The sequence below is a fragment of the Oryzias latipes genome, chromosome 4, assembly GCF_002234675.1.
Source record: "Oryzias latipes chromosome 4, ASM223467v1".
Lineage (NCBI taxonomy): Eukaryota > Metazoa > Chordata > Actinopteri > Beloniformes > Adrianichthyidae > Oryzias > Oryzias latipes.
Window position 1 is genome coordinate 28435917 of NC_019862.2, and position 16348 is coordinate 28452264.

A 16348-nucleotide genomic window follows, 5' to 3' on the forward strand; every position below is an offset into this window, starting at 1 on the left:
CACTAATTTTTTTCAGTATCCAACTAAATGACAAACTAATTTGTGAAATGCGTGTCCCACCTGCTCTGCCAGGATTTTAAGACAAACATAAGTTACCCAAAACATAGTAATTGATGTATTTCATTACGTCATTGCAACTGAATATTATTAGTTTCAGGAAATTTTGAGAAAATCTTCCGCCATTTTGTCTTGACTCCTTTGTATAAAGTAAAGAAACATTATATTTTTTGTTTTATCATATCATATTCTGGATCAGCTGATCCTAGCAGTGCACTGATTGGGTGACAGTGTAAGACTGCGGATTGGTTGATTTGTTGAGAAGTGAAAGATTTGTAACTTGGGTTTGTCAAAGTAGATTAATGCTCGTGCTCGTATGCGCTTGATGTTTTTCACACATGGACAAAACAGTGTATCATGTCTGTAAATATATTTACAGATGGACTATTTCTTTTCTACAGATACAGAATCCTTTCTGCAGACACACATCTCTTATTACGGGTACAAAACCTTTTTGTGGACGGACAATACTCTTGCGACAAATCTAACTTCATAAAACAGTTTCTTCATATTTATCAGCCCTATTATCTTCAGTTTATCCTCTGTGCAGCCTCTGTTCATCCACAATCCACACAGATTCATCCTAATCCACACAGATTAGGCACAATATTCCTATTCTGTGAAGACTCTCACTCATCCAGGATGAATATATAGCAGACAAAATATCTAAAAGGCTCCTCTAGACTGTTCTTTTGAAGTTGAAGGTTCTCTCATTTTCTCAAACTTCTTGTATAAGAGGTGAAAAATTAAATCTATATTACCATGTAAAAGCTTTTCTGCTAATTTTCCTAAAATTTCTCCTTTGGTGATTCATGATCTTAAAACCACAATCCCAACTTTGTGAAGCTATTTTAATGAGTTAATTCAAGATTTTACCTTAGCATGAAGAAACAAATAAATCTTTATGAATGGAAACGGTAAATTGTTTAATTGTGGACATTTGCTGCACCTAATTTCTTTGTAGCTGATATTAATGTTGTTGCAACCATTAAACCACATTGACAGATTTCTCTTGAAAAGCATGTTTGAACTTAATGACATCCTGCTCAGGAAAAGATTCAAGACTGTCTGCTTGCCATGTTTTATCTGTATGTATACAACACTAAGTCGGTGGAACGTTTCTGACCCTGCAATCCAAACAAGACCACAGGAAGAACTAAGACATATTTGTTTAATCAGTTTCAGTCTCATCCTGGTGATCTTACCATTGGTACAAGAGAGAGGGGAAAGAACTGTAGTCATGTATTCTTAAAATTGCTGAAATGCTGAATATTTTTCATTTCAAACCACAAAACCTCTATGGAGTTTCTCAGTCATCCAAGTCAAATTATTACAGGGTTCTGCTCTTCAGAGCAACTTTAAAAGATCATCTAGGAAATGTTTCACTTCTCATCAGAAAAATGCATTTAGTTCCAGCTTCTGATGGTAAATTCTGGTTATTTCAGAGATGTGGCAACAATTTCAATAAGTAGATGTGAGCAAATACACATTTCAACAATTCCACGACAGTTTAAAGGGTTAATGTTCTGGGGGTGGAGGTCTTGGTGTGGTTTGTGGTTTATAACTTGGGTGTGACGGGTGTGAATGGGACGTTAGTCTGCTTGAGGAAGATGTCAAAACAGGAAATGTCTCTGACCTCCACCTCTGGAGAAAAGGTTTCTCCGTTTGGACAGAGACACTTCCTTTAAGGTTGCATGGTGGGAACAGTGGTTAGCACTCCCACCTCACAGCAAAGAGGCCCTATAGTTCGAAACCCGGCTGGGACCCTTTTGTTTGCATGATCTCCCGGTGCATATGTGGGTTTTCTCCAGGCACCCTGCCTTCCTCCCACAGTCCAAAAAGATGCTTTGCTTAATTGGTTACTCTAAGGGGTCCCTAGGTGTGAGTGTGTGTAGGAGTGATTGTGTGGCCCTGCAACAGACTGGGGACCTGTCCAGGGTGTACCCCACCTTTGCCCAACAGCAGCCGGGACAGGCTTCAGCGACCCCATGACCCTGAAAGGGATACAGCGGGTTAAGAAAATGGATGGATAGATGACACTTCCTTGACTCATCTTTCAAACCATCTGTCCTCTCTGTCCACAAAGCACCACTGTCCTTTCAGTGTTAGTGAAGAGCTGAACCTGATGTGCATGTCTACCGCATTGATGTAGTGAGTGAATTCTACCACTTCCTCAGTTTTGGTTTTAATCCATCACATCCATGTATCTGAACCAATGTTTAGTTGCATTTCCATGCAGGCAGGGCTCTGTTTTCCACTCTTCCCATTAACAGATTGCCCACTGTGGGGGACACTGGGGTCCCATGGCACAACCTGCAGCATTTTCCTTCTTGTTTCTAACAGAACCTCAGGAAAAAAAAAATCAAAACATAACTAAAAGCCCAATGGCATAATTTCCAAAGTCACATTTAATGGTTTTGGAAATCAATAATAAAACGTTTTTTCAATTGCTTTATTTAGTTTATGAAATTTCACATGTTAAGAGTCAAGTTACTTCCATGGAGTTTAGCTAAACCAAGATGGAAAATTAGGCAAAATCACAAAAAAGTAAAGGTGATTGTGTTATTTTGCTGTGAAATCCCTGCTCTCAGAAAAGACCTCAGAGTGTGTTTCAGTGTCTACTTGTGCAGGTGTCAGAGATCAGAGGTGATGTGGATCACCCGGGAGTCTCAGTGAAAGCTGAATGAGAGTTAATAGCTTGAAGAGTCCTCAGAGGGTACGGAGGAAAAAAAGGGGTCATGACATTTAATCTTCCTGCCCTGAGAAGCCAAGCCACTGACAGAGGGGTGAGATGGGGTGAGGGGACAGGAGAAGGACATGGGTGGGAAAAAGGGACACAAAGGGCAGCAATCAGGCTTGTCACACAAGTGATCCAGGGCCTCATCTAAAATAGATCATGGCTAAGACTCCGGAAAACTGGATAAAGCATCTCATAGCATGTCATGCTGTCTGAGAGGAAAAAATAATCTTTACTGAAGGAGATGTTTACTTCCATTTTGAAACATAAACTTCTTCAAGTTGGGACAGGGAAGCACATTGGCCCATTGATTCTGATGTAAACATGTAGATCATGATTCACCCTTTGCTGTAATTACCCACCAGTGCTCATTGGCTGGACCAATCACAAAGCCGTTAGGCAAAGAGCCACTGCACAACAGGAAGCCATTGGCATAAACACAAGCTATAAACAAAACCAACAGTACACAGATACATGCTGATTAAAGAGGGGCGAAGTTTGTTGAAGAGGTGTCTGAAAACAGAACAGACAATCAGTGAACACAGAGAATCTCTTCCTCCATGGTAAAAGTCAACAAAACATGGTGAGGGGAGACTGAAAGGAAATAATGGAGATCATGTGAGGCTTTTCTGTGGCCTCAGAGTTTCAGTTTGGTCACAGGATGTCGTGAGAAAATCTCATATGTTGCTGCATGTTTACACTCTTTATCATCTTAGGTTAGAAAATTCATTTGTCTTTACATGCATTTATTTTGACATTTTAGTTTGGGCCCCTTAATCTCTGGTCTTTTTACGCAAACACGATGAGAAAAAACCTCCTAAAAGACTTCTGTATTTGATAGAAATGGGTTTTTACCCAAGTCCAAAGGATCAGAACGTTCTGGTACTTTCTTGGTGCTTTGCAATTGAACACGGTAAAGCAGAGACAACGTTCTCTTTATCCACAAATGAGGTGGCTAATCAGACTAAACTGTTCAATTAGGTAGTCATAACTGATGGGATTGATATTTCTCATTTGGAGTTGGCGGCACAAAAATCACATGAGCCCAACCCCCCAAAAAATCATCAACATGTAAATGTACTGGAGAAAAGGTGAAGGAAAACATTTCCCTGGTCTGTAAAACCATCCTTCCACTCATTTTCTCTGATCTCTTCAGCCTGTGCAGGGTCTTGTGGGAGGCTGGTGCCAGCTTAGAGATTGCAAGGTGAAAAACAAACATTAGTCTTATCTTATCAGCAAACAGGCTGCAAGCATCCTTGATATTAATTGGTTTTGGTACAATTAAAGTCCCACTCCGATTCAATTTTGATATACTGCAAAAACGTTCCCAGTGGTCTTTTAGTTATGATTATTCTGTTTTTAGGCATAACCAAAAAGAATCTGTGTCATTTTCTTTGACATAGTTTCTGTAGAGCGGCAGGAGTTCACCTCTAAGTTGTGGGCAGGACTGTTGGCACAGAGTAAGCTCGACCATTTCCCATCATCCATCTGTTTACGCTAGCTTTCAGCCCCTCACAACCCCAACCTAACGACATGGTGCAACAAACATTTCAAGCAATATTGGGGTTTCGGTCCAGTCGTACAGTTCTGAACCAGACGAAGAAAACCAAGACATACATGGATCTATGTGTCTGCAAGTGGATGCATCAGAATGGAGCAGAGCAGGAAGCTGTAGTTTCTATGTCATTGCTACAAGCTTTTTCCAACAGAAGTATTCTTCTGTGCTCCATCTTCACAACAATCACAGTAAAGTATTACTCACAAATGCAGTTCTAAGCTTAATTATATTCATATATGTCCTTCTTTATGAGAAAAATGACACAAGAACATGTTTAAAACACAAAAAACATGGAGTGGGTCTTTAAAAACTTGTACCATGTGTCCTGTGAGCCAGATAAACTGCCAACCAGATGTTTTTTTAAGTTTAGCTCATTTCAGCAGAGAAATATAAAAACTCTTTTTGCTCATAAAGAGAATTGTTTTTTTAAAGGGGCCTGGAATGTACAATAGTCTGCATGCATTTTTTCAAGCCTTAAAATACTACTGTAAGATTATAAACCAAAAAAACAAACAAATGTCATATTGATCCTTGAAATAGAGAAAACCATTTGTCAAATCCAAGCACTCATAACCTGTTCCTGAACCTGAAGAGATCGCAAAAGGATCAAAGGCTGCAGTTCCTAAAATAACCACTAGAGGGTGGTTTCAAAGGGCAGGATGGATGTTTGAATTTTGTTAGAGCTCAAATGTTTGCATACCAAGAATCACAGGCTTTTTCTTTTTTACTAGAATGGGGGTGGACCTATGAGTGGACTCAAGAAAGTTCTCACTTAATTTTGTCAATCCCAACAGGCTGTTTTTGGAACACTTTAGAGGTAATAACTGAACCTTCTTTCCTAAAGCTCACCCACTTCAGGCTTCATTTTTTATTTTCAGAATCCACTGGGTGATGTCACATAATGCATAATGGGTTCAGGCAATATTCCTGAGTTATGAAAAGGGTTTTGCACATCTGTTTGCTGTGTGCCATGCTTCAAACCGGTGCCACGAGAAACCATCTTTCCCAGCAGCCTTAGCCTGTTAGTAAATTGTGGTTTCTGGTGTGCTGAGTGCTCTGTTTCCACGGGAAAAGGTTTGTCAGACCTTTGGTCTTAATGTCTCCTAAAAAAGCATACATGTAAGCCAAGACCCATAGAACGTCACATTATACTGAGAGACTAGTAGCCAATGCCTTATTTGCTTTTGGTGGTTTTTCTGAGCAATATGAAATGCATACATTTAATGTATGGTTCCTCACAGCAAGAAGGCCCCCGGTTCAAGTCCCGGCTGGGGAACCTGAAGCAGAACGCCAATGGGGGACCTTTCTGTGTGGAGTTTGCATGTTCTCCCTGTGCACGCGGGAGTTTTCTCCGGAGACTCCGGCTTCCTTCCACCGTCCAAATGCCTGCTTTATAGGTTAATTGCTGAATCTAAATTGTGCCTAGGCGCGAATATGAGTGTGCATGTGTGTGTGATTGTGGCCATGGGGACGGACTGGCGACCTGTCCAGGGTGTCCCCTGCCTCCACCCACGAGTGGCAGGGATAGGCACCGGCAGCCCCGTGACCCCAAAAGGGAAAAAACGGGTTTAGAAAATGAATGAACATAAAGTATTACCGGTAATAGACTTACATCTGCAATAATCATAACATTGAAAACACCATTTTCTTTACAGCTTCTTCACACAAACTGCATCTGAGATGCTTCCTGAGTTTAATTTTAATAATAAAACTTCAGTTCAAACAAATTTGATAACATTATTGTTGCTTTGCAAATACAAATATGTCAAGATATTTGCAACGCCACAAACTTTGACCATTTGTAAAAGAGTTTCCAGTGGTCTTTTAATTATGACTGTGCTGTTTTTAGCAACAAAACAAAAAAATTCATTTCCCAAAATATAGTTTCCACAGGGAGAAAGAAGTTCATTAGAAATTCACCTCTGGCATAGAGCAACCCCGCACCCCTTACCCTCCCCATTACTGAGAGCGCGAAGCAGGAGGCTTGTGACCTGCCCAGCATATTTTCTGTCTGTAAGCTCCTTTTCAAATGACATTTTTTTGCCTGCTCCTGATTCACAACAATTTTAATAAGAAATACGCAGAAATGCAATTCTAAGCTTAATTTTCTTTATATATGTCCACCAACATGAGAAAAAAATCCACACGAACACATTAAAAACAGTAAAAGGGAAAATTTTAGTTGGAGAAGGTCTTTATCATTGAGCGCAATTTCAATCCTAATTTGTTGCCACGCCATTGACTATTCAATGGTGGACATGAAACTGGAACTCTCACCAAGAGTCAATAGCAAATCCACATAATAAAATAGAAATGAACAGGTTTGCAAACTCCCCAAGAAACCTTGATCTAAAATGAAAAATTAAATATTTTTGTATGTAATGTCCATTCAGTCTGAATAACTATGAAAGCTTTGCTGCGGTAAAAGAAGAAGAAAAAATATGCTCTTTTGTTACCAGAATACCAAAATATTCCTTGAGAAATTGTAAAAATACCATAATTCAAATAATATATTTTCTTTTTTGTATGCTAGCCTGGTTACTAATGATCTGGACCAATTAAATGAACTATAGCAATACTGAATTAGTTTGAAAATAATTTGATTTAACAACTGTGAACAGTTTTTTAAAATTTAACGCCTTGTAGACAGCTCAATTGTAAAAAGTGGTTTTGAAAAACTGATATGAATTAAAACCTTTTAAAATTATATCTGTTCAAACTGTTTGGACTTCAGTCTATCCATCACTTTCTTTTTAACCTCATTTATTAGGGGTGGAATGATTAATCAATTTACCGGTTTCTGAGGCAAGTCGCTAATCAAATCGACCAAAACCATTATAAAATCCTTTCAAAATGAAATAAATCGATTACATCAATATTGGAAAATATTATTTTGATTGAGGTACAGTAGGTTTATTTTACTGTAACATAAAAAGTGCTTCACAGCGGACAACACACATGTAATTCAGCAAAAAAAAACTGATCAGTCCATCATTCCAGTCCAATGTGTGGAAACACTTTGAAGTTCTAACAATGTTCCCTTTGGATTAGTTTGATGTGGAAAAACAACAGTGGGCGGAACTTTAGAAAAGTCAAATGTGAATTGACATTCATTCTTGTATAATTGTTAGTTTGTACACATATTTAAATTACACTTGATTATCTTGAGGAAACAGAAGGAATGTGGAAAACTTCTCCTGCTCTGTTCAGTACCAGGTATTCACCTCTGAGTGTCACTGGTTGAAGTTTTGGGTAATGATGTTCTGGATCAATTTATGTCAGTGAATCAGATTAAATCAGATCTTTCAAAAAGAACCAACATCGACTATGAATCGGATCCTCGACCACAAATGATGGCATGAACTGAATGGCTAAAATGAATCATTACACCCCTAGTATTTGAATGAAAACAAACAAACAAAAAAAAAAAAATCTTGTACAACAGGTACCCAGGAGTATTGGCTATTCCATCAATACTTCAAAGCCATCACCTCCATACCGGATCAATATCATCCCTGCAATTATTTTATGGACAGTACTATTATTATTAAAAAATGATAAACAATTATTTGTGGTATCATCACTGTTCAGCAGAGATGTTATTGACAGCTTTGGTTTTAATAAATAACAGCCTTGATTGAATGTTGGATTAAATATGACTGCAGTCCAGCTGTTCTCTGTACTGTATGCAGCTGCTTGAAACACGCAGGCGGCAGACGGCTGCAGACAGCAAGGTAGCCTCTGGTTACAAACTTTGGACCAATCAGGACGCAGCTCCTCTTCCTGCTGCAGGAGCAGCTCAAGTCCAACCTGGAAGACAGAAAGATTCCGCTCCTTCCGCCTCCTGCCCTCCGATACTCCTCTAAATGTGTCTGAGGAGCACTTGTCCCGGTGAGGACAATGTTGGGGATGTACGTGCCGGACAGATTCTCTCTGAAATCGTCAAAGGTCCAGGATGGAATCGGTCTTTACACGGCGAGGCGAGTGAAAAAGGTTTGTCCGGTTTGAAAAGGTTTAGACCGACTTTTAAAGTTTTTTTTGGGGGGGGGGGGACTCGACAGTCTTTGAGGGGGTCGGGAACAGCCTCTTTTGGTCGGCTCGGTCCGAAAGCGGGGCTGTCAGAAAGCGGGGCTCGGTGACGTAAAAGTGCCACGTAGCTACAGTATCTGCAGCTGGTTTCACGCAAACGGAGGCGCAAACTTCACACAAAGTTGAAAGAAAGTTGGAACTTTCCCCCTTCAGCTCCTTCCCGGAAAAGCTGTCTTCCTCCCCCGGCTGTCATGCTTTGCATTGAAGCCTTTGATAATTCCAGCTGTGGATGAACATGAAGGACAGAGTTTGGCCACGCCCCTTCCAGAACCAGCGGCGGTAGTGATGTTCACGGCTGTCCCATTATCCACTACACTGATGCATTGTGGGTAATCCCGTTTAAGTTACTGTGGAGACATTTGGAGTAGTACTGTACTCCCAAACTGACTCTGCAGGAAAGAGCTGGATTTTGATTTTTTTTTCACTGTCAAAATGACTGACATTTCATGAGAAGTCAGTTACCACGGAAATGATTGTGAGGCTTAATCACAAAGTGCTCTCAAATTGTCACAATATTAGAGTTTTAGAACCAAAAATTACACTCAGCTTTTCAAGCAGCAGTGCTGGATATCACCAATGATTCCCAGAATGGATTCGATTTGATTCACCAGAGCCTGGATTGATGTGATTCAGGATTTTTTTTCAATTCTTCTCATGCACTCTATTTTGAATTTACAGTTTACAAATGTAAACACATTTGTATGGAAATACATTATTATTCTTTATGGCTGTGTCCGAATTCCCACCCTAATCCCTAACTACTAAAATACTATTGTGTGGGACTTGTAGTGCCCTAGATTTTAAAAGCAATTTGTACAGCATCCTCACCACCATGCTCACTACTTTTTTGTTTTGTTTTTAAACGGCGAATATGATGTCATTGATTTCACAAAGGGAAAATCTTATCGATATGCGACAATCATAAATGAATCCACTGTGTTTTTAAAGATGAAAACGTTGATATATGTTTTTAAAAATGCATTGAAATAAATTTTCTTTGCAAAAATTGTTCAAAGACAATGCATTGTGGTCTATATTTGCCAGAAAAGAGAGCGTTGTTGCAGACTGAGACTTCTGGGAAATTTTGAGGGTACTCGATTTTGGAATTGTAGATTCTGACAGCACTACAAAATGGCCAACGCAATATATAGTGTACTATGTAGTAAGTAGGGAAGTAATTCGGACACAACGTTTGACGATATCCATATTTAATCAGCAATATATGTTTAGGTCGACTAAGTGTTAACATTAGCCGTCCTATGGTTGTTTCCATTATAAGTTAGCATCAAGCTAGCAGACTTTGGCTTTACTGCTTTTATGTGTCAGGCCACAGGAAAAAGAAAGGCATACAAGATCAATTCAGATTGATTGATCAATTTTATTAACCCAGCACTATCGAGCGGTGCAGGAAAAGACAAACAAACGGGATTTTGAAGATTTGATTTCTTGTGGCATTTTTGGGAATATCGGGGACTTAAAAAAACTTTAACTTACAATAGCATTTCTGAGTTATTTTTAATGAAAAATTGTTGTGAATCAGGAAAAGACAAAATCTTTTATCTGGGACATAAAAGCTACAACTAGTAGGCCAAAGTCTCTTTGCTCTGCTCCACTTTTTTTCTCTCTAAATATTCTTTCTTGTTTTCCAAAACTTTTCAGCAAACATAAACATAACTCAGCACAACACGGATCAAAGGTCATAAAGATTCTTACGGCAATGCTAACCAAAACAAAGTTTCTCCTCACAAGGTTTAAAAAAATTATATGTAACATACCATTTGGAGAAAAAAAGTGCTCCATTCTGATGCATCCACTTGCAGACAAATAGATCCATGTACGTCGTCTGAGTTAGAACCTGGATCTAAACTGTACGGCTGGATTGCTGCAATATTGCTCACCATTTTTGTTGCACTGGTAATGTTAGGTTGGGGTTGTGAGGGGCTGTAAGCTAGCGGGGGTTTGTGTAGACAGATGGAAGATGGGAAAGGGCAGAGCTTACTCTGTGCCAACAGTCCTGCCTATAACTCAGAGCTGAACTCCTGCCGCTCTACAGAAACTAGGTCCTAGAATATAGTACAGGTCTTTTTTTTTATTTTGGCCAAAAACCGCACAATCATAATTAAAAGACCACTAGGTGGTCCTTAAACAACACACAGTTTAAGTTGAAGAGGGACTGAAAGTACAATTGATACAGTAAAAAATATAAACTGTACAGTGAAATAATAATAGAAAGGCTGTAGAACAGCAAATATTAAACAAAGTTTAATATTTAATCCTTAGTAGATCTTTAAGCAATATTAATTTTAAATCTTCTATGGCACACTGCTGGGGTTTCTTGTGTCTGCTTGTTATTCGTTTGTTGATTTTTTTTGAAAGTGTTGCTTTCTGTTTTGAAGGGAGAAAAGTTTGGTCCGTTCGCTGGTGAGAAGAAGCTGCCCGGAGAGCTGGATGAAAGCTCCGACACCAGACTCATGTGGGAGGTAAACGCACACATCTAAGTTCAAAACAGACATCTGAAAGCAGCAACACAATGAACTCAATGATAATCAGACATTTTAAGCTCACTTAAAAAAAACAGGTGTTGATAATATAAGATATTTGCCAGATGCAAGAATTTAGATTGAATCTGTTTTAGCCATGTGGGATCATTAGGATAAATTGAAAAGTCTTGGAAAAAAACATATTTTAGGAGAATATTAGTTTTGAAATATATTAATGTTGATTACTAGTCACTATGCAAACATCAAATCAACAAATAAAAACTTTAAAAAGTAATATTTATGATATTCATTATTGTACTGTTTGCACCTCTGCACTGCATTATAATTAGAGCTAAAAAAAGTCATTTAAAACGGATCAATTTTCAATAAAATTGACTATATTTTTGAAAAAAAAAATCATTTATTCTCTGTAAATATGTTGTTGTCTTAACATTTTTTAAGCACCTTTTTTAACATAAAGGTATTTATAGTACATATTTTTTTATGTATTTTATCTGTTTTTTTTTTACCCTCTTCTGATGTCGTTATAGCTAAAGTAAAACAGCGTGCTAGATTTTTTTTTTGCAACATTCCTTTTCTATAAAGCCTTTCATGATAGACAAAAATACTTATGTATTATTATTATTATTTTTATACATTTGTGGGATAAACACCAGAGATAAAATTATGAGTTTCTTTCCTTCTTGTTTCCATTAACCATTAGGAATGAATGTACAAGCAGTTAAAACAGCTGAGGGACTATTTCTTGATTTGAGGACTGCAGATTGAAGTTGCGGTCAAATAATTCTAGGTAAGCCTATCCCATGGTGAAAAAAAAGGTAAAATATGTTTATCTGTTTGGAAAACCAAAGACAACCTCCCGCCGAGGTGATGGCAGACCTGCCCGGACAAACACAGGTGCGTTAACTGCTTCTCTGTGATAAAAAGGACTTTGAATTACGTCGCAGATCAATAAACCAGCTGACTTTTATGTTATGTTGCTGAGAAGGCGGATGGAAGACAGCAGCGTGCGTTATCTGTAGCGGACAGACGGCGAGGCGCAGACATGCGCGTGCGCGTTGGCGTTCCCATGTGATGCTGGGATGCTTTGTTGTACAGAAGGCGGGGCCCTCAAGGTGGCGTTAGACCAGGATGAAGAAACACCCATCGCTCCACTTCTGAAAGGTTTTTTTTTCCGTTTTGTTTCAGGTCCGTGGCGGTAAAGGAGATGTTCTGTATATTCTGGATGCGAGTAACCCCCGCCACGCCAACTGGCTGCGGTTTGTCCATCAGGCGCCTTCACAGGAGCAGAAGAACTTGGCAGCCATTCAGGTAGTTTTCCACTCCGCCGCCGACAGACCTTTCATTCTTAGACCCTGAAAGTGGAAATGATAAACACAACAAGCTGTATACATCATTCACGCGAAAAACTCCTATTTGCCCTGGAAAACCCTCAAAGCCGGATCAAAGCCTTTGTCACGTTTTTTCTGTCTAGTTTGGATCAACAAAACAAAGTTTGTTCTTGTAGTTGTTTTCCAGAACCAATCAATGTCTGCTCAAGTTTGAAGGAGACTGAACAGCCCCACAAACTGAGCGATTCTGCTCGGCAGTTCTGATCCTTATTGTCATGGGAATAGATTGGATGTGAGAAGCGAAAATCTTTTTTAATTAAATTGAGCGATTCCTCTCGCTTAGTTGCTCAGTAAAAAAAAAAAAAATTCTCGTTTTGGCAGCAGGTTCCTCTCTATCCAGATGTTTAAACCATTATGAGGCATTTGCAATGATTGTAAGTTACAATTGGAGACATTTTTACCTGCTTTCAATGTGTTTTTTGTATCCTTATAAGTCTAAACATTTCTTTATTCATTGTACCAACAAATAAAGTTTTAACAACAGAAACAAAACCTCAGAGTTTGTGAAAACGAGATAATTTAAAAAAAAAACATGCCGATTCCTACGGTTGTGAATGCAGAGAGCTCACAGTCTGGAAAAGTTCACCGTTTTATTTCGGTGAAGGAAAAATAAAAGATGAACAGCTCAGGCGTAATAGCCAAGTTCCTGACATAAGGGGTTGAACACACAAAGTGATTGGCTGTTTAAAGGTCATACATGTGAGTTAAATCTCTGTGTTTCATCAACAATGACATTTATTGTTTAGCTTTCCTCTTCCTAATCATTATTTATGTACATTGAGAATCCCATAATGAAAACAAAACGATGCTTTGATTTTATTAGCCTGACCTTTAAGGACAGGAAAGTTAATGAAGACATTTTGAAGGCCTTTGATCTTTGGCCTTAATCAGGCTTTAACTGGCTGTTTTCTGAGTGTAATGAGTTCAACCCTCAGCGAGCGTCAGCGGACGCTCAAAGCTCCGTCCGTAGAGCTTGTAACTGCTTTAGCAGCGGGTGTTTTATCTCCATCAGGCTCCGCCTGCACTCCATCACACACTGATGTTGAGGGGCCGCGCGATGATTGTCCTGATTTGTTTTGCAGGACGGGGAGAACATTTTCTACTTGGCCGTTGACGACATTGAGACGGACACGGAACTTCTGGTTGGCTACCTGGATAGTGACATGGAAGAGGATGAGGATGAGGAGGAAGATGACATTAAAGATGAAGATGAGAACAGCAAAGAGTCCAGGCATCTTGTGGAAATGGGTACAGTAGGAGTTTTTGGATTTTCTAAATATTGGATAAAGATGACCACTTGAAGGGATAACAATGTTTTTTTGCTGTTTTATTTTATTTTTTTTAATCTCTGCAGAGCTTGTCATAAAGAAGGAAGATCACCCCTGCCTGCTGTGTGAGAGCAGTTTCCCCAGTGAGGAGATCCTGGCTGCTCACCTGCAGAGTCTGCACCAGAGGCCAAGCACTGAGGAAAAAGAGTTCAAATGCAGGAACTGTGGCAAGAAGTTCCCCATCAAACAAGCTCTGCAGCGTCAGTAGGTTCATTCCGCCATCACTGATCACCTGCGCTTAACTTAACCAAAATATGCTCCAAGTCTTTCTTGGGAACTCACAAGCCCTGTTGTTCTCATTTGGCTCCTTTGCCTATATTTTGATTCCCTCTTCAGTGTTTTGCATTGCTCTGAGTCGCTGGATCCATCAGGCGACTCTAAAGCTCACCAGTGTTCCTTTTGCCACAACTCTTTCAACTCAGAATCTAGGTAATATACACAGCCGTCTCTACCCAAACCATTGACTGTATATGAGAACTGGACTGAGTGACCTCTCCCCCCTGTGTTCCTAACAGGAAGTACCCACTGCCCCTAAGAAGCCAAAATCCCATAGACGTCTGTAGAGAAACAAACACCTATTACTCAGTCGTTCTATTTGTCAGCACAACCATTCTTGCTCTTATACCTTTTTTCACGTTCTTGATAATCCTCATTTTTCATTTCATGATATAATTTCAGTATACAAGCTATTCAAGTTATAAACTGACCAATCAGATGCCTCACTAAAGTTTGTGGTCTCACGTCAAACGTTCCAAGCGTTTGATTGACAGATTTTCCCGAGCTTGCTTTCAGTGGTAGGAGTGTGGCCTTCCAACAAGCTTACTCCTGATTGGCCAGGATGGTTGCCATAGAAATTTTGACTAGGACCACCTTGAACCAATCACTGCTTACTATTGATTTGGGGCCAGAAATCCATATTGCTAAAAAATTGTGACTAAATCGACTTCATTTTGTTGGAGCTGTAAGTAAGCCATTTTCTATGGGTGACGTCACGCTCAGTTGGTCCAGTTCTCAGACACAGTCAATGATTTAAACAGAACATGCAAAATGACACTTTGCTTTTGAGTTATCCAAGTAACGTGGCACCTTCTTTAAGCCTCATGAGCTCATTTGACTTTTTTCCTGCAGTTTCGAGCAGCATAAAGAAGCCTGTAAAGGGGATGCCAGGTTCATATGTAAAGCAGAGAGCTGTGGAAAAAGATTCAAGAGCAAGGACGCTCTCAAGAAACATAAAGGCAACGTTCACACAGGTCTGGATCTACTCTGCTCCACACAAATTACGGGATTTGTCTTTCCCGTGTCATGAATACAGTTGTTCTTCGGCAGCCTTTGCTCTCACAGAACGTCAGCGCAGCTGCTCGACGTTGATCTGTGAAAATGACTTGATTATTATTCATAATTGCTGACCTATGTGTTCTAGGGTGGCTCATTCCGCTAGATAATTGGCCGTTCAAAGCGATTCATGATGGGATGTAGGGCAATGGGAATCTGAGAGACTTCACGAGTATGTGAGGCGGAGAAAGCTGAGATCTGAACCTCAATTTCTCCCAAACGTGGTCAGGACTGTGTGTGTGTGTGTGTGTGTGTGTGGTTGTGAGGGAAGTGGATCAGACACTTCAGAATCTGCATAATTTAGATTAGGGATGTCACTGGTTCCATTACAATGAGATAACTGGCAGTGTGATTATTACAGCTAGTTTTCTTGACATGTTTGTTTGTCCTTTTGACTGATAGGAATTTAAAACCCTCTCTTGTTTAGGGAGTGGAAGGCGGAAGCTGATATGCACCATATGCAACAGAAAATGCTCGTCTTCCCTGAATCTTCAGGAACACAGAAAGGTGAGGCTTTCCAAACATCTGCTCTGGAGTTTGATTGGTCCCAACCAGAAACGTTACATTGAAAGGATTTATAGTTTTGCTTTCACAAGGATGTCTGTTTGGTACTATTTTTTGCTGCATGGTGGTGTCCATCCCTCTCTGCTGTTTCTGGAACCCCCATCTAACCACCTCATCTCAAATTCCCATCTTTTTTCTCAGGCTTCTGAGTTCACTTATTCCCCCTTTATGATCAGATTGTTGCAAATGTATTCTGGGTGACACAGAGCAGAGCGATGGTTTCTTTTTCACTAGTTCATCCCCCAAGTCTTGTGAAATTTAAGAGGCAGACCATAAGGCTTTAACCTTGGCGTCAGGATTCTCCCTGTTATTGATGGAGTGCAGATTATAACACGGCTGTTCTCAAGCATTTTCATGCTGATAAATATTAGTCTAGTAACTGTGCATATTTCCCTGTCTTTGGGCCTTGCGTTTGCTGTTTCAGTCACTTGTGTTTGTGCAGTGCTTTCCAGGCTGCATTCCTCTAGTGCACAGAGATGTAATTTCACTATAATTATCTGCTATTAAATAAATCACATTAAATAATTGGTGTTAGTGTAGCTGACATGTGAGTGGTATTGTAAAGACATGTTACAATTTGCTGCTTGTCTCTCCGGCTCCGATCACTCTGTAGTGAAAGTGAATAGCTAGATGCATTGGTCTAAAGGGTTTTGTCCATGTTTTCTATTGGAAAACTGTTGAATTGCTGGTACAAAAAGTCCTGTCCTTGAACTTTTAATTGAACAGCCACTAGCATTCACACAGCTGAGTGGGCAAAATACGTCCTTGGGATTGACCAAGTAGTAGTGACC

General features: G+C 39.7%; 1 protein-coding gene across 1 annotated transcript in view; it reads left to right on the top strand.

The window, feature by feature from the left end:
- The first annotated feature begins 7382 nt into the window (after window positions 1–7382).
- The window catches only part of prdm5 (PR/SET domain 5), a 62338-nt gene continuing 53372 nt past the window's right edge, over window positions 7383–16348 (top strand). The window contains exons 1-8 of the mRNA XM_004068394.4: window positions 7383–8345; window positions 10838–10921; window positions 12131–12253; window positions 13416–13581; window positions 13688–13865; window positions 13998–14090; window positions 14790–14911; window positions 15421–15500. Coding sequence (XP_004068442.1) covers window positions 8253–8345; window positions 10838–10921; window positions 12131–12253; window positions 13416–13581; window positions 13688–13865; window positions 13998–14090; window positions 14790–14911; window positions 15421–15500 — 939 coding nt within the window. The 5' untranslated portion in view covers window positions 7383–8252. The remainder of the gene's footprint in view (window positions 8346–10837; window positions 10922–12130; window positions 12254–13415; window positions 13582–13687; window positions 13866–13997; window positions 14091–14789; window positions 14912–15420; window positions 15501–16348) is intronic.